Source organism: Lactuca serriola, chromosome 5, assembly GCF_051521515.1.
Source record: "Lactuca serriola cultivar US96UC23 chromosome 5, Lser_US96UC23_V15, whole genome shotgun sequence".
NCBI classification, from domain to species: Eukaryota; Viridiplantae; Streptophyta; class Magnoliopsida; order Asterales; family Asteraceae; genus Lactuca; species Lactuca serriola.
This window is the reverse complement of record NC_136412.1, coordinates 21,556,036-21,580,921: the sequence shown is the minus strand read 5'-3', so window position 1 is coordinate 21,580,921 and position 24,886 is coordinate 21,556,036. Positions and strand designations below refer to the sequence as shown.

Below are 24,886 nucleotides of genomic sequence, written 5' to 3'. Positions count from 1 at the left end.
AGGAGATGCAGGAGCATTATCCCGATCTATTCACAGCGACGGACTTCAAGGATGAAATCTAGTTCAAGTGGGGGAGAGTTGTAACACTCCAAATCAGATATGGCTTGGAAACCTTGAAGAAATCTAAATTTAACATAATAGTCTCTTAAGTACGATGGGCGTACTTATGAGTACACTTAGCGTACTATGAATGGATGAACACGGAGGGGCAGCACGTACGTTGGGCGTACCAGAAGTAAGATGGGCGTACGTGCCGGATGACCAAACCCTAATTTTTGGACATGAGGCCTATTTAAACGTCCTTAAGTCCCTTGGACTTAACCCTAGAGAACCTCCATAGCCTTAGAACGTCCTTCTACTCTAGAGAGAGCTGGTGAGACCATTTTGAGCTTAGAGAGGGTGTTTGTGGCCATTTCTAGTGACATTTCAAGAAGGAGAAGTTGTTAAGGAAGCTTGGAGTGTCATTGGGCTTCAAGAATCTGCATTTAGTCGACCTTGAGGAGCTTCTGGAGGTATAAAGTTTGCACCTTTCCACTTTAATCACTAGATCTAGCTTAGGTTTTCTAGTTTTGTCCCCTTTGTTGATTTTGGACCTCCTCTTGTGAGTTGACCAACTCCAGAGGATGGAAATGACAGATTTGAGGTCCTTTGGTCCATTTGCAACATAAAAATGGAGTCTTGGTGGGTGTTTTGACCTCATGCATGGGTTAAGAACCTTAAAAAGGTCTTAATGGGGATGTTGGGAGCATATGAGACATACACAGGCATAAATTTGCCAATTTTATGCCCTAGGTCGTCTTAATAAGCTTAGATCTGACCTTTGGACGTAAAGGAATCGAGTATTAAGCACTTAATGGAGAAAGTGCTTAATCTGTTAGTACGTTAGGCGTAACCTAGCGTACGCTGTGCGTACGTCCCATAGACCCAGTACGCTGCGCGTACCAGAGTGGTACGCACCATAGATGGGCTTGGATCTGTTTTGGGCCTTTAAACTGATGGGCCTCAATGGGTTATTGGATTTGGTTATATTTTGGGGATGGTGGGTTAGTTCATTTGTTTTGGGTCATGAATGTTATGATTGGGCCTTATTGGGCCATGAGGCCTATTAATGGTTTTTGGACATGGACTTTGGGCCCATTAACAAAGGAATAATATTTGGGCCTTTATGGAAGGACTTAGAGTTTGGGTTTCCCTTTGATTATGTGAAGCCCTAACATTGGTTAATATTATTATTCAGCACGGGAGGTTGCGGACAATTAGGAGGGCAGTTTCGGATTCTTCGGACAGAGGTGAATCTTCTCACCATACCAATGGGTCTAAGGCACCAAGGTTGTCCCATTTTATGTTAGGTTATTATGTATGTTATTGCATAGAAGACCCTAGGGGGACCCTGTGGCAATTGGATATAAGACCATGTGGGGTAGCCCATGGCATTCCCAGGTTAAGACCATGTAGGGTAGCCCATGACACAATGGTATAAGACCCTGGGAGGAGCTCACGGCATCCTTACAGGTTTATGTTTGTGTTTTGTGTAGATATTTTATGATATATGATATGTTATGTGATTTTGTATGTTATTGCATGGAAGACCCCAGGGGGGGAGCCCGTGACAATTGGATATAAGACCATGTGGGGTAGCCCATGACATTCTCAGGTTAAGACCATGTGGGGTAGCTCATGGCACTATGGTGCAAGACCCTGGGGGAGCCCACGGCATCCTTACAGGTTTATGTATGCGTGACTTATGTGATATAGGTAGCTTTATAGCTAACAGAAAATATGATATGTGTATTATGTGTGTGGTATGCTCTGAGAAACTCACTAAGCATTAGCTTACAAGTTGTAGATTTGTTTCAGGTACTTCAGATCCCAAGGGCAAGGGCAAGACATGATGGCGTGGCGTGTACTCTCTCTCGGGTGTTTTCACTGAACACTTTGATGTTTGGAATAAAAGTTGCATTTGACTTATGTTTTGAAAACAATTATAACTGGATTTCTTAATGTTGGAACTATGTTTGATTATTCTAAAATGGAAATTTTCTTTGTAAAAATTGGGTCGTTAGAGTTTTAGGGTTGCATTTTGGACAATTTCCAAAATTATAATTTATCAAAATGAAACTTTTACAATAAAAAACTACCAAAAAGTTACGAATAAATGCAAATGGTACTCTCATTTAGCCTTAATGGAATAAACATGTTTTATCCATCAAGAAAAAAAAATAACTTTACAAAAGAACATAAAAATTATGAATGAATGCAAAAGGTGCTAATATTAGTTATGTATTAAAATTTGCAGAAGTACTATTCTCTATTTATTTGATATACGGTTTAATGAAAAATAATTCACACCTAAAAATAACAACTATTTCTAGGATTGATAGAAAATAAAGAAGAATCAGATATTTATTCTTCTTTATATTATTTTTATTTATGTATTTTTTTAAACGGAAGAATCACTTATTTATTGTTTTTGAAAGTAGAAGTTATCATTGACGAAATAAATTCCTTTGTTTTATAATGCAATTGTGGACTCGAAAGATAAAAAGTCAAGAAAAAACCACATGAGAATTGCTAAGTATAAAAGTTTGGCAAGGAAAGCAGCCCAAGAGTGTTAACATCTTTGACTTCTTTTTTCCAAATACGTGGCCATACAACCGCATCTAATTATCCATGTAAATTATGTTTGTCTTTATTTCGTAAGAACGTTGTTGATTGATAGTTATCTATTAAATTATAAAAGTTCAATTGTTATTTATATATTATAAAGGTGATATAATAAAAGAGGTGATGAACTGTTATTTATCTATTTGGTTATATATATATATATATATATATATATATATATATATATATATATATATATATATATATATATATATATATATATATATATATATATATATATATATATATATATATATGATAAATCTTTGTTGTCAAAACAGCCGTATTTTGTGACTTTTTCATGTCTTCTTTTTCACACAAGTCATGGAAAACCTTATTTTTCTACTCAAGAAACCAACTTAATTCATTTTATCAACATATATAAAGGCATTTACAATGATGAAAGTTGGTGTTGGTGGACGGTGGTGGGCGTGAAGATGGAGGTGTTCGTCGGCTCCTTTTAAAAATGGGTAGTCAGGCAACAAATAAGTCTCTGGCATGTTTACCCTCTCAGGGAAGTTATCTCAAATTGCTGTTTTTCTCCCTTATTTTCTTTATCTTAATAATTATTTTCAACAATATTCAGAAAAAATACAATGACGAAATTCTGATAATATTAATTTCATTCTTTCATCTATGATCACTCTCTTAATAGCAACCACACTAGCCAGAAAGATCTAGCCGAAAAATCATTCATCTCTTGAGAACCGCTTTTTTTTGTTGTAAGAATCGAGAGTACGATTCTCAGCCATACGTTTTGGGGTCAGGTAAAAAAATTAAAACTAAATATATTTGACATTAATTATTTTTAACTTACAATTTTTTAAATCACTGTGCTAAAAATAGGTATAATTGAGTCGAGCCTAACTTGTGAGATACTCGAGAGTCGAGACCCACTCGAAAAATACTCGAATGGTTCATGTCGAGTTGAGCTATTTCGAGATATAAATATATATATATATATATATATATATATATATATATATATATATATATATATATATATATATATATATATATATATATATATATTGCATTTTTTCAAAGATTTGACGGTGCAATTGTACGTCTCAAAAGGATTTGGGTGATGTGGTGGTGTTTGGAGTAAAATTTTTTGATATAAAAACGATTTTTTTTTCAACTTTGTCAAACATTTTATTCAAATAAACAATATATTGGATTCTAATAAAACTTATTTATTATTTACATGTGAAACAATATATATATATATATATATATATATATATATATATATATATATATATATATATATATATATATATATATATATATATATATATATATATATATATATATATATATATAAAGAAAGCATGTATAGTCAATCATGTTGCAATATGTCTTGATTTCCAAATTTTAATGAAACCAAAAGGTAGTGATCAACTGAGGCTGCATATATGAACAAAGAAGTCGAAATAGAAATTAAGACGCGCAAAATATTAAAGGGAAAGATGCAAAATTCATTCTTTCTACGTTGTTCTAATCTTCCGACAACGATTAACTTTCATATGATCATATATATGCTACTACTGATCTCTTGATTGATTTGTAGGATCATAATCTTGCCAATATTGTGAAGGGCTTACACTTGATGAACTTCCCATATCCGTTGAAGATGAACTAGTACAATTCAAATCATTCATATCCGTTGTTGACATCCTACGCTCATTAGCACCTTGAAGAAACTGTGTGTAATCAAGGAGATTAGGATATGTGCTCTGAGATGGAGGTCGAAGATGAGAATTTGGTAGAAAAGTAGGTGGCATTTGTAATTGTGGACGAGTGATGAAATAACCTAATTCCGTCCTCCCTTGAACTCTTTCGGGGAAATTGAGCTTTGCTTTTGTTCCTTTAAACCGAAGAGCTGCTTCATCGTATGCAAGTGCTGCTGCTTCAGCCGTCTCAAATGTTCCTAACCACACCCTTGCCGCCTTTTGTGGATCGCGTATTTCAGCAGCCCACTTGCCCCAAGGCCTTTGCCTCACTCCTCTATAGTGTCTCCTCCTTTGGTTCCCTTCATTACATAAACAACAATTAATTAGGTTTTCCTAATTAAGCAAGCACTTTTATACATAAGTACATTATTCTACGTACTAGGTTTCCACTACATTGAATTCTTAAACTGATGATGAAAAAAATTAGTTTACGACCTGGACAAAAGATGCAACGATCCACAAGGCTTCCCATATATAGCAATATATGTATATTTATCTATAGAACGTTAAATCATTTGGTTCCCATTATGGTTATAAAGATGAATACATGATCGTATATTAGGTTTAATTACAGCAAATCAAGATTACGTAAAGATGAACTGTACCAAAGATCTGTAATTTGAGTGATTGTACATTACAAATTGGTTAATTACATATGGAAGAATTATATGTGGAGCAAACGGGTTGAAGACAATAATGAAGATAACGGCTTCCTAACACTTAATTATCCATTTGTTCCTATATATATATATATATATATATATATATATATATATATATATATATATATATATATATATATATATATATATATATATATATATCCCTTGGTGAACCCTAGCTATATTAAGAAATTAAGTTAAATGGCTAGCCAAATAACTACACTTAATGTTACATTATAGCTAGCTAAAATGAGCCACGATATGGATGCCATACGATAAACTCAGTTCAACACTACCCACGTCATCATTACAATATCCAATCCTTAATTTTGCGACTAATTAATGGACAAGTGTGGAAAGTTTTACCTGGTTCTTGAACATGTTGTGCTTGGTTTGGGGTGAAGGAGATATCACTGCCACCGCCACCAGTGGTGGTGGTGGTACCGATGACCTGAGAAAGAGCAGATACGATGGCAGACATATCCTGTTGCGATCTAGGTGAGTAAACTGGGAATATGTCCGGTTCCTCATCTTGTTCGTATTCTTCTGGGTTGTCCTCCGATTCATCGGCCGGAAGGGCCCTCTTCCCATGTCTCTGGTGATCCACCTTGACCGGTCTTTAGAGAGCTTTAGAAAGAGAGGGAGAGAGAGAGATCGATGACGAGAGCCTTGAGTGAAAATGGGTGGGGAACATGCGACTCCCAAATTGTGAGAGAGAGAGAGAGAGAGAGAGAGAGAGAGAGAGAGAGAGAGAGAGAGAGAGAGAGAGAGAGAGATGTAAATGTAGGGTTTTGAGGCAAGAATTTATAGTTCTTGCGAGAGAAAAAGTAACTTCTTCCACAGGACTTTTGCTATGTAAGTTAAAATAACTTTTTACTCAACTATTAATTCTTTTTATGCTACGGAACACGTAAATCCATTTGTTTCTTCAAAACTGGAGCTCCTTAGGTTCATGGATATTTAATATATGTCGGGTATAATTTTTTTTCAAACGGGCTCTAATCTACTTTTAAATTGTATTATTTGTCTTAAAGAAACACTTTGAACCTTTAAATTACTAGTTAAGAGGTTTGTTTATATATATATATATATATATATATATATATATATATATATATATATATATATATATATATATATATATATATATATATATATATATATTATATTCTAATAATCTACTTGAATATTTTATAGATACCTCAAAAAAATGGTAATTTTTTATTCTTTTTTTATTTTTATATTTTTGGATAAAAAAAAGTGAGTAATAATTATTTTTTAACAAAATTTTAAAAATTTTCAATTATTTAGAATTTTAAAAAGGTTTTTTTTATTTACAAAATGAGTGATTAGAATTGAGTTTCTCCGTCTCATAAAATATAGTGGTCTCATATTAACCTAACTATATATATATATATATATATATATATATATATATATATATATATATATATATATATATAACAATTAAAGAGATAATAAGTCTAGTTTTTTTTCTATTATGTCCTAATTAAATTTCTTTTTAAAAAAATAGTTAATTGATAACTCTACATAGATAATAATTAGTGTTGATGTATGTTTTGCTTTTTTAACTGAATATATTATTGAATTTAAATAAATGACATTGTGTTTAAATTTGAAGGATAAACAATAATAAAGCCGTTTTATATTAAAATTGTTTATATTTCTGAATTAGTAAATATTTAAAAAGTAACATGGCTATTAGCTTAGTTTGAACATAATTTACAATAAATTCAAATAATAAAATTAAATTCAAACAATTAATACTTACATAAAAAAAAATCAAAAATAACGATCACAAAAACTTTATATATATATATATATATATATATATATATATATATATATATATATATATATATATATATATTACGTATAACATCTAATGTAAACATTAGTTTTATCATGGACTCAATCCAAAAAAAATCAAATATAAAATTTTGACATGATGTTAAGGATATTTAACACACTGATATTTTGTTAGAAAAATATAAAGATCGAGATTATGATATTGTATGCGTAGAGGTCAATTTTTATTTTGTTGTTTTTTGCTCAAAAATATGTTTGCGAATGGTTTCAAACTCTGTAACAATTACTGATTATTATGTTATAGTAAGGATAAATTACAAAAAAAAAAAAAAACACACACACACACTAAATTTTTAAAAAAAAATGATTTCAACATTGTTCTCTTGCACCACATTTTTTTTTTTAATTTTGATACTTATAAAATGATGTTGCTAAAAAATGTCATGTCAACGTTATGTCGTCAAATACTTATATGTGTCCGTTTTCTATTAGTTGATAACTTTATTGATCGGTCAAGTGATAAACGTTGAAAGAAATTAAAAAATATATCAAAATTTAATTTAGTCATGAAAAAATAATCTTAATTATATAAAAGAAATAAAATAACATCAAAATTAAATTTTACTAAAACTTAATTTCTTTTTATACAATTCACTAAAAAATCAACAAATGCTATTAAAAACAGTTACAACCGTGATTGTCTCACACCAACAATAGCAAATGAGTTTTCTATTTTCATATAAGAAATTGCTTTAAATGAAGATATAATAATTTAATTTATTTAATGTCTTGGATGGGGTTTAGCCGACCTAAACTTTCTTTAAATGCCTTTTATCTCCAAAACTCACATCTTACTTATCAATTCATTCTAGATTTGACATAAGTTAAATCGCTATAAGAAATATGGTTTATATCGACGGCACTACAGATAAGCGGTAGTCGCCAAAAAAATTTAGTTGTGACAAGATTTCGTTACCATAGTTTTGTGCATGTTCTTAAAATGTTGTTACCAGAGATTTCAATCTCAAGAGATTTGTCTAATAAAATATAGCCGGTATAAATATTTTTTTACTTTCTTTTATTTAAAGCTAAGAAATGGCGATGAGTCGGGTTAATTTTTAAATTTTTATTATTTCTTTTGTAATTATTTGCTAAAATAATATAAAAGTCCTTTCGAATTTTCATATTTAGTACTCACACATTTAAATATATTTAAATTTAATACAAAAATTCAAATTTCATACAAAATCATTCATTGTTTATAATTGGCATATGTACATATATCTCCTGTGGAGTACCGAACTATCATTCGTTACCGCCTCATGATTACTCTATTTTCAATTGACGAGATATGTCCAGTTTGTCGCAAGGCATGTTTGGATACCTTTGGGGAACATACGGTTCATTGTGTAGAGCTTCCTGGTTTCAAGTACAGACATGATGTCCTTAAAGATATTCTCTTTGATGCTTGTCGGCGTGCTGGTATTTCTGTGAAAAAATAAACGTCGGTGAACTTTTTGACGGACCCGCAGGATGGAAGGTCCACACTTCGACCAGCTGACATTTTGGTCTTTGGATTGGTAGGAAGGAAGCACGTGTGTGTGGATCTTACTGGGGTCTCTCCTCTCGTTGGTTTGAGGAGCGGAGGTTTCACAGCAGGGCATGCCACTTTGAAAGCCGTTGGGTGCAAAGTGGCAAAGCCCGAGAATGTATGTATAGAAAATCAGGATGTGTTTGTACATTTTACATTTGATACATTTTGTTTTCTCACACCAGAGGCGGTGGAGCTCCTCAACAGAGTTCAACGGACCATGCATTCTATGTCATATCTCCTAGATCCACAGATGTTGTTTTCAAAAGAATTAGTTTTGCCATCCAGAAAAGGTTTGCGGCGCAACTTGTTGCCCGTTTGCCTTCCATCAACATGTATTAAACTTTATTAGTCAAATTATTAAAATAGGTAAAACAATGAAAAACACCAAACAAGTACTAAAACCTTCCAAAATTCAAAGTCAAATGAAAACACAATCGTTCAAAGTTCTAATACAAAAACTAATTATTTTTTCCTCAATCCATTTTTTTAATATTTCCACAAATTTGTATCCACATATAATAATTATTTTACACTTTTCATTGTCCCATAGGTTAAAGAGCATCAACGGTGTAAATTGTCCGCCATGATAAAAATCATTAGACTCTATTGTTGTGGGATGATATCATGTTTTGCAACGATGATCGAAGGGCTTAGAACGCTTTTGCCCTTGCCGGTGTTGTTGGATAATCTTTTAGACGATTTTTTATAAATGAATATATTTGGTATGAACTTTTTAAATAAAAACAGATATGAAAATTCATAGAATTATGTTAAGTTGGGGATTCGATGGTTAGCAAAACGTACAAAAAAATCAATTTTGCAAGCAATTATTCGTGAATCCTTTAAGATGGTACTTCAAAACATTTGGCGTACATTAATTTTAGGAATTTAATGAACTTTGTGAGGGTTTCGCAAAAGCAATTTTTTGTTAGAAATAGCTATAGTTGGCTCATTTTTTAAGCTTTTTTCGTGAATTAAGTGATATTTTGTGATTTCAAACTAAAAGCTTGTTTATTTAGTTATGCTCAATTCTTGGAATAGCTCTAATAGATATGTAACTATCGTCAAATTGAACTCCTAAAATAATTATTACTTTAAAAAAACAAATTAAGTAGAAACCTAATTATGACATACAACTAAAGTTAACAAAAGTTAAGGGAGTAGGGTGCATGATACAATGAATGAGGTAGAGCTTAATTAACACATTTAAAAAATATATATTACTAAGCCTGTTTTTGTGAATATATATTTGAATATTGCACCTAGTTTTTTCACCTTTTTGTGTAACAAATTCCCTTTAAAAAGTTCATCAAACACCTTAATTTTACACAATAAAGTGTTGCGGGGATCCCCACAAGTTGGCTTAAAAAGTGTAAACTAGATGGTGTTGTAGGTTACTTTCTTTACATTAATTATTCTTTTCATTGATTGGACTAGGAACATGCTTCCAAGTTCAAAAGAGTTTAAGAAGTCTTAGAGCACTCTTCATGAACGAATACCATCGCATATTTATTATTATTTAATAACAGAGGTTTCTTAACGTTTTGACCTTTTTTTTTTTTTTGACTTTTAAGAACGTGAACAATTGCAAAAAGTACATTTATAATGCGTATAAAGTTGGTTTATTGTATAGGTAGATCAATACTGTTGTAATATTTGTTAGGGTTTAGAGGAGAAGAATGTTTTTGTAATCAACAGGTAGGTTGGATATGTTTGAAGGATCGTGTGATCACTTTCCAAATTTGATATTTCGATCCTATGTTTGGGTTATTCGAATTCTAGATTATGAGGATAATCTTTCAAGTAACGATTTGATATCAAGACACTGATATGAGACACAAACTAGGGTAGTGTTAAATGTTGATTTTATCCCGCCAGGGGCACTGTCACTTGGACTCCACTAGGGCGCGTCATTTGATCGAATTGAAATCAAACTTGTTTTATACAAGCGAGCATTCCGTACCTCCTAATTTGTTTAAAATTAAGACTTGAATTTCATTGGTATCTATAATTCCATTACACTAGAATAAACAGGTGACACTAAAATCACCAACAATATTTACATGCTAATTGTTTATAAAAAAAAAATTTAAGAAAAAATATAGAGACAATTTGTAGCACATTCAAACGCCTCCCTATAAGGACGTGATACTGACTGCCATGTTGGTGACTTGAGTTTATATATATATATATATATATATATATATATATATATATATATATATATATATATATATATATATATATATATATATATATATATATATATATATGTGTGTGTGTGTGTGTGTGTTTGTGTGTGTGAATCAGACACATATAGTTACATCTGAATCATGTTAAAAGCTCTTAGTGGAGAATGGAAAGGAAAAAAGAAAACGGAAAGTTTGTTGATTTAACGTGGATTAAAACCTAACATGAGCTTGTGAGACTATTGAGAGAACCTTTGTGTGTGTATTAACTAAAGAAAAAAGAGACATGAACCCTAATTGTAGGAAGCCTAATCAACGCTGCCAAACATTGTCTTTAATACTTTACAGAAGGTGGGCCACTTGATGGAAACTGGATACTCTATCGCTATCTGTATCTAGGTTACATATAATTTTGTTTGTTGTATATATTGAGAGCTTAATCGCATTCAATGTTTAAACAGCGAAAAAAATAGCACACAATAATTGAAACATATAGGTTAATGCTTTTTATATTTATATGTTTTTTTTAGATTACATAATCAAAGATATGACGTATAAAATTGAAATTAGGGACAAGTACAAATGCATATAAGTGTGGCTTCATCTACCTCTTGAAATTAATAACCTAGAACATAAGGACGAAGGACCAATTATATGAGAAAGAAAGTGTCAGACGACTTATTTGTCTTTTTAGATCATATATAATGAAAAAAAAAATGTTATATTTTATTGATTTTGAAACTATATTTTGTTAGGACATAATGCTGCCAGTCGGTAGTTAATGCTATTACATTTACTTCTTGATAGGTTTTATTATCATTATATTTTTTATTTCATAACAACTTATACCGATTGATAATTGATTTATGTCTTGTGAAAAGATATTTTAATTTGTTTGGGTATTTCCAAGTAGAGATGTAATCAATCTCACTTTTAATATAACTTTGTATCAAAACTCAATTTTTATTAAAGAGTCGAAAGATCGTCGTTGCTCACTGTTTCACGTCTATCTCTACACATTTTCTTAAGTTTTTGCTATCCATTGATTGCCACATTTGTGAGAAAAAAAAATAATTTTCAGCATGTAAATTCATCAAAATTGACACGTCATCATATCAGATCAGTAGATAATCAGGTTGATCTGGTCAAAATTGTAATAAATTAGAAAACATGATTTCAAATTTGAGAAAAAAAAACACTTCATCAAATTAAAATTTTGATGTAAAGTAAGTGACTTTTGTGCCATTTCCCTATTCTATTATCATTATGCACATCTTTTGTTTGTTTGATAACCCATTGCAAATTCATTCTTTGTGATTCCAAAAAGTAAATATAAGAACCGTTTGGATATAAGATAATCATATAACATTTGACTTGATTTCTAATAGTTACCAACTTTATAGACCCTCAAAATAACAAAGAACTCCTTTGTATTGGATATTTTATAAGTTTTTCTTAAATAGCTTTAAGTGGTGTGGTTTTGACTGAAAACGGTAAATGTTATGTACGAAAATAAAAGACAAAAACATGAAAATTCTAGAAACCTAGTTGACCTGGCGGTTGAACCGGTCGAACCATAAATCAATCTGATTTTTTAAACATTGGTTAGAACAAGTGTACAGGAACATGCATATTGAAAGGTAGTTTAAAAAAAAAAAAAAAAAAAAAGGAATGTGAAATTAAAAGTAAGACATGGATCTATGTTCAAATATCCACAAAAACAAAACCCTTTAAACCTAATATAATACAAGAAAACAACCATAAAATCACGCAAAAGTGTTCAACACAAAGTTTCTTTCTCTCTCTGGCAACCACGCACATGATTCTAACTCATAAACAATTTTGTTGTTCGGTTCCATGTCAACTTTTCTATGCCCATGATATGGTCTAGTCTGGTTGGCGGTGGCTACTTTTGATGGTTTTAACCAAAAAAAAAAGCGATGGGCCCACCAAAAATAAGGAATGAGAAAGGGATGATGCATGGTGTGGTTTGGCAATTGACACCATGGAACATCCATGGTGGAAATAAGAAGATAAAAGATTGTACAAAGAATACACAATGAAAGGAAGGAAGGCGTTGAGATTTTACAGTGTTGTTGTTGTAGGTGGTGGTGTTGGTTGAATGCCATTGTTTCTCATGTAAGTTAAGAATTGTGAAGGTAGTTCTGCCAAAAGCGATTGAACAACCGAAATCCCTCCACCTGTAAACCAAAAAAAAAAAACTTGTATTTATTATTTAGGCAAATTATGACCTTAAGAATAAATGGTTAGATGCAAGAAATTGAAACTTGCTTTCAGTTATTTGTATTTAGGCAAATTATGCCCTTTAAGACTTAAAAGTTAAATGCAAGAAAATGAAGAAATAGCTACTTACTTTCCTTTACTTGTATTTAGGCAAACTGACATTAAAAATTAAGGGTTAAATGAAATAAATAGCAACTTGCTTTCCTTCATTTATTTGTTTATCATCCTACTTTCATTTCTTTCTATTACATTTTTGTACTTTAAAGAAAAAGGTTGCATATTATGTTACCTTGTACATCCCTAAATGGAACAAACTGGACAATATCACGTGATGCAAATTGACCTGTTGAGCTTTCAAGTTTCTCGCCTTTATCCGCATCCAATATCTGCATACGTACAAAAAATATACATTGAATATTATTTTCAAAAACTAAAATATTAAAACAAAAATCTATTTTTTTTTTAAATATTAGTACCTCCATCTCCTTAAAGTCGGCTCCACCAACACCAACAATAAGGATCGACAATGGCAGATTGGATGCCTTGACAAGGGCATCTTTTGTTTCCTGTATATCGGTTATCACTCCATCCTGTGATGTCGCCAGTGAAATCATTTTAAAAAAAAAAAAAAAACATTTTCTGTTCAACGTATTTTTTGAAATGTGATGAATAATGATATGCATACCGTGATTATTAATAAAACGAAATACTTGTGTTCATTAGCTGCCATTGATTGACTCGCAATATTGGCTGCAGCAATAATTACAGGTCCAAATAGGGTTGGCCCTGCAAGTGAAACGTTAGACAGGGCACTTTCATATGCCATCATAATTCCCGGGATCCCTGACACCTGCAAATACAAGACTTAATCAAAATGCATAAATAAGTGATTATAATAAAAATATTTGCAAAGTAAAAAATAAAAATAAAAAATACAGTTGGGTTGGCACTGCTTCCGTTTAGGTTAAAACAATGATTGACAGGACCATCAATTGGGCGTGCTCCAAATCCCCATGAAGGAAACAGCTTGTCATAATCATAATACTGCAGTACATCTCCAACCTCTTGTATTGCCTATCGTTTTACAAGTTTAGATTGAATAATAATAAATTAATAATTAATAATAATAATAATAATAATAATTAAAATTTAATAATAATAAGGTTGGTTCTCACTTTCTGATATGCGTTTGGACGTCCAGAATGGTCAATATAATGTAACGAATCAGGCAGGCGAGGGTTTCCATTTGAAGCTGGAAACAGAATTTCACAAATTGAGAAGATAATTAAATAATTAATACACATTATGATATTATAATTATTAAAAAATAAAAAAAAATAAAAAAAAGATGCCTGTGAAATCAATGGCCACCATGAAGTTTAATTCACATCCACCAGACAAGTAATCCAGGAAGGAATGATGAACACTTTCACAGAATTTCTCCACAAAAAGTTGACTCTTTAGTACCTGTACCAAAATTACAGTCAAGGGTAAGACGAAAGCAGAAACACACACATACATGTAGAGAGATAAGGAAGGGCAGTTTGGACCTTTGTTTGAGAATCTTTTCCAACAGTAACAGGTAAAAACAACTTCTCTCCAATCCCATTAGAAGATAACTTCTCTAAATCCGCAAGTGACTTTTGAACGCGCCTGAATGACCCAAAAAATTATAAAATATAAATATAAAGCAATATCAGTATTTATATTTTAATTTAAATATATATATATATATATATATATATATATATATATATATATATATATATATGAAATCGAAATTAATTATCGTCTCTTACCCAAGCAAATCATGCTTTCCATTACCATTAAAATTAAAGCACTCAATAACCAGTGGACTGTCCTGCATACATTCAAATAAAACCAAAACAAAAATCAATGTCTTTACTGTCATACGTTTATATTATATATATATATATATATATATATATATATATATATATATATATATATATATATATATATATATAATGTAAACATACTGAGTATACCTTACTGCCAACTTGTGATATGTTCAAAAAAATCGGTTTCCAGGTAGGTTTTAGGTTGTTTTTGAGAACCTCTGTTCTGCAAATTGGAACTGTAGTCCCACTCTCTGTGTATTTTGAAATTACTAGAAAAGGGTCCTGAAATTAATATAAAAATGAGTGAAATTTATTTATAATAATCCAGGAACGGAATAAATGGTTATAAGGTCGTTACGCTTTTGGAGAAAAAATCCTTATTTTCTAAATCTGTGCACTTTAATATCAACTCTGCTGTAGTTTTGGAGACAACTTCTTCTTCTGCGTGAATGGTGAGCTGTCCAAGTTTTTTATGAGTCGACTCAGCAGACCCTGCAATGCTCACAAGCTCTAAGGTGCACGCGCGTTTTGAATTAGCCACTATCTACATTGACATAAAATCATCCTTAAAAGTTGACACATTTCATCGACAATTAATATACTCATTAAATAAATATCAGATGTTGCAAAAAAAAGGCCTGAAATGTGCAAATTGATAAAGCGTGAATACCTGAGACAATGCACAAGTGGCCTCACCCAAATATTGCTGATCATCTAACTTAAGTGTCTGCATGCAAAACATAAAATAGTCATTATGGTACTTGATAGCAATTGATATCTACTTCAAATCATATTTTTGTTGACAAAATAAAACTATGATTATGTGATGTACCTTTATGTCTGGGCTATGAAACTGAGTGTCAACATCATAGACACGGAACCTATGATATAAGACAATTACTTGTGTAACTAAAGATGATAAAGATGTTTGTATTTGTAAGAAAATAGAAATATGAAGTATTGTCACTTACAAAAGTGTTTGAACCATCTCAAAGTAATAAGTAATTTTAATTTTTGTGATCCATTTGGGATTTAATGAATTTAGAACAACTTCTGTTCGTCCAAGCTCCTGCAAAGAACCATCTTTTCCTTTGGTATATACAATTGCCATAGGATCACTCTATATACAGAGAGCACACATATGTTAGATATTTATCAAAGAGCTTGATAACCTTAAAAGTGCATTGAAATTAGGGCTTATAAGAAGTGAGAAACTTACCTTGGAAAGCACATCCCTGTCACGCAAGTCTGAAGCAGATAAGGATAGCTGCAAGAATTTCTTAATAACATCAGTACAATAAATGCTTAAGGTAATCAAGTAAACTAATTTAATTATTACACCCAATGCAAAGCCAACTATGCTCTTTAAACCTACAACTACTGAAAATGAACATTGAGATAATGATTGCATCTAGATTATTAGAAGTAATCAACTGCTCATGTTGCTACTTTATAAACCACAATATAGATAACCTGATCCTCAGCTTGCTATATAAAACCTCAATGTGCATCCAACCAATTTATCTTATCTAGTTATCTTATATTTCAACTAGTGTAAAGAATAAAGACTTAAAAGTCGAGTAATCAATCAAGAAACTCAAATCACTTTCTCAGAATATGACTAATTACGATATAACATTAAGATCTCTTAGCACTTAGAACTTGTATCATAAATTCGTAAGATTTATTTTGTATTAAGGATTATAACAATAAAATACATTTTTCATTGCTGGCCAGTAATGTCAATATGCATCCAAAATCTTAGTTTGAATAACAAATTTAACAATAATAAAGAAATACATCGAAATCGGTGAATACAAGCTATATAATTAAAATAAACGAATGTTCTGGTGAGAGAATTGTACAAGAGAGAGAAAGCACCTCGATCTGAGAGAAGAGGCCATGGTAGCCGCGAGATTTGAGAAACCCGTCGACGGCGTCGTTAGAACCACGAGTATCGTGAGCAGAAGAAGTGCCTCCAACGGCAAATTGACTATGGCCACCGCCGGAAAAGCAATTGCCCATGGAACGCCGGCGGGATGAAAGGATAGTGGTAGTAGACGGAGCAAGAAATTGAATTGAAATTGCGAAGAGTTGACACTTGACAGAGAGAGAGACGAGAGAAAAGGGGGAATCTTACAGTTAAGCAAATGAGCGGACCCACTTGTTAATATAAGTTTGCCTTCGATGAATTTTTTAACATTGTTGGTAACGTGATCGGCGGTTCAATAACGGCTTAAAATAGGTATGAATTAACATTGATTTTTTTTAATGGGAAATAATTATTTTTTCTCTTGTGACCTCCTACTACTTAATTGATAGGTTAAGACATTCTTGTTAGCCAAATAGGCTAGCCCGATTAGATTGATGTGTCGAATAGAAAAGATTAATCCTTTAAAGAACTAATATTTTAGGGTATTTTGCACGTAGAGATAAATCGTAAGAAAATTAGATAAAAGTGTAAATAATGGTCATATGTCATGTAACTTTTCTAAATTTTAGTCCAAACTTCGGTTTTTTGGCTTCGTAGTCCCTTTAAACTAGTTTTATTGTGGATTAGGTCCCTTAGTAACTGAAATGACTTTAATATCCTTGGATTATTTATTTTTTATTTATTTTCATTTTTTTTAAATCTAATACTTATTTATTTATTTATTTATTTAAACAATAAAAAAATAAGATTGTCCACCTCTCTCTCTCTCTCTCTCTCTCTCATACACACACTTCCTCTTCTTCCTTGTCGGTTAAAGAAACACATTAAAGCTTAAACAAACACTTTAAAGATACATACACATACATCAACTCATAAAAATAAAAAAATTTAAAAAAATAAAAATAAAAAAAAACACGCAACTACAACTCAAAACACACATAAACCCACTTTTAAGTTTTAACTCGAACACACATATACCCAAGAGCGTATACCATGAACGACCCAGATGAATCCCAAAGAACAGTAAGGAAAACATAGCCAAGGGATCCATTATCAGTTTTAGGATCTAGATGAAGAAGAAGATTTGCGTGATTTTCTTTTGAACATCATCAGTCTATTTGAGATCGATTTTATTCATCAACGATCTGGGCCTCTATCAGATCGTCTCCAACATAACCATCATCAACATCAATCTCCATTATGTGAAAATCGAGAATCAATATTATATGCATAGTTTCAGTTACTCCGATGGAGAAATAAACCTAGATCTTGCAATGAAAAATCGCCATTAGATGTAGGTTAACGTTGGTGGCTCCAATGGAAGTTTTTTCGGTAGTTCTCATATCTCGCTTTAGATCCAAGAACCGAAATCTAATGTGGGTTTTTCTTGTTTGTGTTCAAATATATGGGTTTTGTTTGTAACATCCTGATTCCCAGGTATGAGAATTTTCATTAAAAAGACAAATTTTTCCTTGGAACTCGTCGAGTTGATGGCCTCGACTCGACGTGTTGAAAGTTTTGGGTCGCGGATTTTTTTTGACCAACTCAACTAGTTGGAGAGGAAAACTCGACGAGTTGGTGGTTGAATATGAAACCCTAATTTTTAGGGTGTTGCACCCTATTTAAAGGCGTTAAGTCCCATTATTGGCCACCCTAATCACCTCCTTTGTCCAGAAACCCTAGAATTCGTGCATCTTACCCCAAGTTGAGTGTGTGAGCTTATAAGTTGCTTCTTTTGGTCTCATTTTTTAAAGAGCTTGAAGTTGGTGATGCCTAGCTTGAAGGGGGGGAGCTATAGATCCAGAATCTCCTTGAGTTTAGCTACTCTTTTGAGGTAAAAAGTCGAAAACTTGCTTATTTATTGCTTAGATCTATTTCTTGGAAGTTTATTGTCATATTTGGCTCATTTTTGGGATTGTTCATGGGTTGAGTATTTCATGAAGTTATCACTTCGGATATGGATGTCTTATGGCCTCATTGGACTTAAAGTTGCAAGCTTTAGCAAGTTCTAGGCCTCTTTCATGCTATATGTCCCTTATTAAGCCTTTCTTGAGTCTTGGAGCCTCCTTGTGTCATGCATGGACGTAAAGTTAACAACTTTACGTGGGTTTCCAACCCTTGGGTGTCAGGTCTACATTTTAAAGCATTAGAATTGTCAAGAAGGGCTTGAATGTGTTAAGACTAGGAAAACTCGATGAGTTGTCGTGACAACTCGACAAGTCGGTTAGGGTTTTCCCGCTTCTCCGGATACTAAAGGAACTCGACGATTTGGTAGGTGCACTCGACGAGTTGGGTTAACATGGACTGTTGACCTTGACGGTTGACTTTAACTTTGACTATGGTTGACCAAGTTGAACTTTGAGGGCATTTTGGGTATTTCGGGATTTTGATAGAAATGGTCATGGTGTGTGACAACCCCAAATCTAATTCCGTTAAAAATCTCATTTTCACTAACGGAAAGCGTCACTATACGTTATTTTACGTAATATTTGGAACCGTCAATATCCGAATATCTAAATTTAAGCATGGTTTGATATTATTATAAGTAATATGTCTCATAGGTGTTAACCCCGTTTAACCTAATAGAGTGGTTTTACCTTCTCAACCACTTCACCCGGGTAAAAAGTTTTAACCCAGTTAACTTTAAACATCGGGTAGCCGTGTATCGGGCGCGATTCTCGAGACATATGCAATGGTGTTCCCAACATTTGAACACTCATTCACTACACACCCACTCTCTCTCTCTACTTTCTCTCTCTAGACTCAAAAACGACCCCGATTCCGCTAATTTCCGACTTCCAAACGTAAGTACTCATCCCCTATCTTATTCTAGACATGCTTCATTGAATTTGTGGGCCAAAAACCATAGGAATCAAGATTCAAAGAGGAGTTTACGGCCTAAGAAGCTCCTTAGGCCGTAAACCCCCAAATCCAAGCCAAAGACCATGTTTCTCCTTCTTGTATGTTAGTATACTAATTAAGGCATATAACTAGAAGAGTTTGGACCTTAGAACACAAGAGAATGATGCTTGAAAAGGAGTTTACGGCCCAAGCATGTGCTTAGGCCGTAAACCCCTCAAACACCCCACAAATCCATGTTTTAAGCCCCAAAAACACTTCTAGGGTGTTTGGTGAATTAGACTTGACTCCAAGGAAGGCTTGAGTGCATTAAACATCAACATTTGAGGCCAAAAAGAGGAGTTTACGGCCTAGCATAAGCTTGGGCCGTAAACACCCAAGAAATTGTGTCAAACAAGTCCCTAAACTACCCTAATGCATGAAAGGAATTAATCTAAGGCCTATGGAAGTGTGTTGTACCATTAAACACTTCATTTTGACACCAAATGAAGAGTTTACAGCCAAGGATGTTCTTGGGCCGTAAACTCCCCATAAATATGTGCCAAATTGCTCCAAACTCACTATAGGACCTTCTAGGATTTTTCTAAGCCATTTGGGACCATGTTGTACAAGTAAAACCATCATCTTAAGGGAGTTATAGGAGTTTACGGCCCAAGAACAAGCCTTGGCCGTAAACTCCCCTAAAATATCACAAAGTTAGATGTTTAATCCTTCCCTCTTGGTCCAAAACACACACCACTAAATCAAGGAAGTGAGATAAGGCCTTAAACACACATTTTGGAGTGTCACAAGAGTTTACGGCCAAGCCTAGGGGGCTTACGGCCGTAAACTCCCAATGAATGGCTTTTAGGCCATAAACTCTAAGAGAATAAACCCTAGGACCCTCCCGTAAATTATCCATGGCCTTGTGCCACTCCCGAGAACCCTTTCTAGGCCTTAAAACCCCGAAAACGACACTAGAATGTCCAAATACTATAATGAGAAGCATAAGATGATTAACCTCTTGTAAAATACATATTTCATATGACATTAGGGTCCTAAAAGGTGCTCAAGTGGTTATTTGGTACCAAACGCTCAATCGACACTATTACCCGATTCACCCGATTTCCGCGGTTTCAGGTGAGTTCATACCCCTTTAATGAACCTTTCAAGTGTTTTACATGTTTTAGGGGGGGAGATACAAGTTGCTTATAAATGTTTATACAAAGTTTTACAGAACGATTTCCGAGTTTCAAGGATTAATCACATGTGATTCACTACTCTTAGTTCAAATCACATGTGATTTGTCCCTATGCCTTAAAAACGGGTTTTACCCTTTTCAAACTATTTTTAAACCATGATTCAGAATTTAAATGTTCTTTTGGAAAATACTTTTATTAAATCAATTTGCTTATAAAATGTAACCACTCTGATATATTTATATAAATAAGACTTGGAGGACTTAGGACCGATATCTCGCCTTATTTCCTGTTCTTGTTTGATTGTGGGCTTAGGGTAGTAGTTATCCGTCCACTGTCGTCGATTTCTTACTAATATAATCTGTATATCAGTATGGTATACGAATATTACTGCTCTCACTAAATGCTAAAGTCACTAACGTGCTAAGAAACACCCCCACTAAGATAACCATAATAGGTATGGTTAGGGTCGCTACCGCTACTATTCGCTAACGTTATTAATATCTACACTATAATACTCACTATTACTAGACGACACACTAGTAAGAGAATACACTATGATCAATACTAATAGATTATTACACTATAACAATGGAGAAAACACTAAACAAACAATAATACACTAACCCGCTATGAGATACTCTATTCGCTATTCACTACGCCCGGAGTGTTCCAGCAGGAGACGACTCTACATGTATAGATCTATACGGGGCAGACGCTATTACATCCCGACTGTTAACTCAGTCCGTGCCGTACAGGCCCAGGGATGCCACTACTTCACTACACTGTGCATGACCGAGAAGGTCATGGGATCCCCTATTATCCACACTATTGGTAAAATACAAGGAATACCCTACAACTACACTAAAATACTACACTAAATGTTGAACCACATCCCGAAGTAAGTAAGTATCTATCACTAAAGGAAGCTCACACCTCTATCATGAATCACGGGCTTAACTTATCCTATCACATTTGTTATTTGGAGATTTGCCAAAGTATTTTTACAATAAATTGTTTCCAAAGAGATAAAGAATGCATACTTTTCACAGATTGTCACTTACAATGTATTTCCTGGAAAATATGGGATTTTCTAAGTTCTACTGCTTATGAACATAAATGATACATTTTTAACGCTAATGCTTTGTATACAAAAACTCACACTAAACTCTTATGAACTCACCAGCTTTATGCTGATAGTTGTTTTCAAAATAACTTGTATCTTCAGGTCAAAGATAGACAGGTACAGATGCAGCATTTTTGGAGAAGGTGGAGCACACAAGACCCATCTCTTATTTTTGAATTACTTTTGAGTGATTGTTAAACATTACAGAACACGCATGTAATTAAATTCACTATGTAATGCTATGGTTGTATGTTTCTTGTTTCTACTATTATGCAATTGTGATGATACTGTTCACTACGTCATCCACCCCGAAACGTATTCCGCCGTTATCGGTTTTAGGGTGTGACAGATTGGTATCAGAGCATTGTTTATAGTGAATCAAGTATATCAACCTATAAAAGATATACGAACTATAAACACTTCGGGACTAAAACACTCTGACCAAAAATATATACTGTTAAGTATCTAAAGGATCTAACTAAGTATATATATACACCCATCACTATGAAACACAGGAATCAGTATCATCCTAGAACAAAACAAAAGTATTAAGATTGTTGGGCAGCACAATTGGGTTTAGAGACATATAGTCACATTCAGGATGATGTAGCCTGATCAACTACGTTTTCCTGGGAGTGACTAGCATGTGCCTAAGTTTGGTTGTGATGTTGCAACAAGTCTAAAACTTACTAACACTACCACAATGACGCTAACCTAAGAGTACTATAGAAGTATTCTGTATCTCTAGATTATACGTATGTGTTATCATCAAGGGTCGTTACTAGTAGGAAAATAGTTGCTAAGTGGATACACCACGATTACATGTGACTGGGGCGCTATAGACTCAGAATCTGCAGCCTTTGCTTCATTCCCTGTTCTTGTTTGATTGGGGGTCTGAAGTTAGGGTGGTTTATTCGAAGGACTATCTTGCTTCGGTTACATGTAATCGGTATGCACTATGCAAGTATTGGGTCAACTGGTAATGATTCCTCCTATAAGTATCTTAGAATAGTACGTCTATTTATCTTCTTTCCCCCTTCTCGCGTAGATAGCATGGCTGGCTTCCACCTACCCGGTGATCCGTACTTTCCGAACCAGGGCAATGGAGGATGGCTCGAAGAAGAGTCTGACGACGATCACCCTATTCCTTTGGATGATCATCATGCTGAAGGCTTCTCGGATAGCTCGAGCTCCGAGCCAGAAGTCAACAACCAACCTCCTGATGCCCCGAACCCTAACCCCCGACCGGCATTTCAGGGCCCCACTCCTATGTGGGCAATGTCCTTGCATCGATGGAGCGAGGAGCAGGGTCAGCCCTTGCCTTACAATGGAGACCGAAGTTTCTACAACATAAGCGAAGGAGGATCAGCAGATCGGGTTCTGCCCATCATGATCCGAAGGATTGCCAGGAATGTTGAACAAGGTCAAGCAGCTATTGGTCGAGTTGTAGAAGTGGATGCCAACTCAAACCTCAACACTGTTCGCATTCGCCAACTCGAAGAAGCCATGGACGGGACAAGGAGGACCAACGAGGCTCTGCAGCATCAGCTGGCTGCATCCCGAGCCGAAGTTAGGGAACTCCGAGCACGCCAAAGGGCTCATGATCGACACCTTCAAGAAGTTATGCGTCAACTAGAGGATCTGAGGGTTCGCCCAACAAGCAGCCCTCGTCAGTAGAAGACATCTAGTTACCTCACTCTTTTGTTTAAAGGACTAGCCTTTTATCTCTATGTTCCGTAGGTCTTTTGTCTGTAAACATTCCTAGTTTAAAAGTACCCTAGTTGAACCTCTAAACTGCCAACATTTTCTCTATGGTATGATGTAAGACCTACTGCTAGGTCAATTTTCATGAACTTTTGTTGCATCATTAATACCAGTATATTGGCAGTTGATCTCTCTATTGCTATAACTCTTACCCTGATTTCGGATTATGTTGATTTAATCCACGAAACACTCTATTCATATTCGCAATAGGCTCTTACTATTGCTATCATTTCTATGATCTTCCAGTGAAGGATGCCTCCACGAAAGCGTCCCAGCAGAGGAAGACCTGAAACTCAAACCCCTCCTCCACCACCTCCTCCTCCGCAGTTCGATCCGGTATTGTTCCAAGCGGCTGTGACTGCAGCGGTAACAGCAGCCATGGCCCAAATGAACTCGGGTGATGCGAGCGGTGGAAATTCTAGGTTTGGTGAAGTCCACCAACGAGTGCAGGGATGCACTTACAAGGACTTCATGAATTGTAAACCTGCCTTTTTCGATGGTACCGGGGGAATTCTGGCGTTGTCCCAATGGTTCGAAAGGACCGAAGCTGTATTCGAAATGTGCTCTTGTCCCGAGGAGAGCAAAATCAAGTTCGCTACTGCTACCCTCACTAACAGGGCTTTGTCATGGTGGAACGGCCACGTCAACGCACTCTCCTTGGTCACAGCCAATGCCATGGGCTGGGACACTCTGAAAGATCTTATGAGAGGAGAGTACTGCCCTAGGGGCGAAGTTCAGAAGCTTGAGGAAGAACTCTGGAACCTCAAGATGAAGGGGACCGACATAACGGCTTATACGGCCAGGTTTTGCGACTTGGCGGCTATGTGTCCCAACATGATCCCCTCTGAAAGCAAGAAGATTGAACGTTACATCTGGGGTTTAGTGCCCCCGTATCGTGGAAATGTTCTGGCTTCACGCCCTACCACTTTCGACAGCGCCAAGGAGTTGGCCCAGAGTCTGATCAATCACGAAATCTCCTCTACTCCAGCAACAACAACCACAACAACCACTACACCATCCGGATCATCTGACAGAAAGAGGAAACGATGGGATAAGAAGAAAGGCAAGAAAATTCAAACCGCCTCCAAGGATCAGCAAATTGTGGCGGTTCATGTTGCCACCATCCCAGCCGCAACAGCTGCTCCAGTCCCACCAAAGGCTTACAGTGGGAACTTGCCTAAATGTCCCAAGTGCCCTTTTCACCACAACGGTCCATGCCGTGAATTGCAGTGTTCCAACTGCGGG

General features: G+C 34.4%; 2 protein-coding genes and 1 long non-coding RNA gene across 3 annotated transcripts; 1 reads left to right on the top strand and 2 right to left on the bottom strand.

Annotated features, from left to right (window-relative positions):
• Positions 1–2,996: 2,996 nt before the first annotated feature.
• On the top strand, positions 2,997–4,923 carry LOC145052186 (uncharacterized). Its single transcript, XR_013684005.1, has 2 exons — positions 2,997–3,431; positions 4,238–4,923. It is a non-coding gene; the product is annotated as an uncharacterized LOC145052186 (long non-coding RNA).
• On the bottom strand, positions 4,014–5,792 carry LOC145052185 (ethylene-responsive transcription factor ERF114-like). The gene is made up of 2 exons (XM_078999993.1): positions 5,429–5,792; positions 4,014–4,699 (listed from the first exon to the last, which is right to left on the bottom strand). The coding sequence occupies exons 1-2, from the start codon at positions 5,541–5,543 to the stop codon at positions 4,212–4,214; spliced, it is 603 nt and encodes a 200-aa protein (XP_078856119.1). The 5' UTR covers positions 5,544–5,792; the 3' UTR covers positions 4,014–4,211.
• Positions 5,793–12,333: 6,541 nt separating this feature from the next.
• Positions 12,334–16,929, bottom strand: LOC145052184 (protein BONZAI 1-like). The gene is made up of 16 exons (XM_078999992.1): positions 16,663–16,929; positions 16,001–16,048; positions 15,753–15,901; positions 15,614–15,662; positions 15,452–15,508; positions 15,140–15,325; positions 14,929–15,063; positions 14,719–14,780; positions 14,470–14,572; positions 14,272–14,386; positions 14,095–14,171; positions 13,856–13,993; positions 13,605–13,769; positions 13,396–13,509; positions 13,209–13,305; positions 12,334–12,876 (listed from the first exon to the last, which is right to left on the bottom strand). Exons 1-16 carry the CDS (start codon positions 16,804–16,806, stop codon positions 12,761–12,763), a joined length of 1,755 nt encoding a protein of 584 aa, XP_078856118.1. The 5' UTR covers positions 16,807–16,929; the 3' UTR covers positions 12,334–12,760.
• Positions 16,930–24,886: the final 7,957 nt, after the last annotated feature.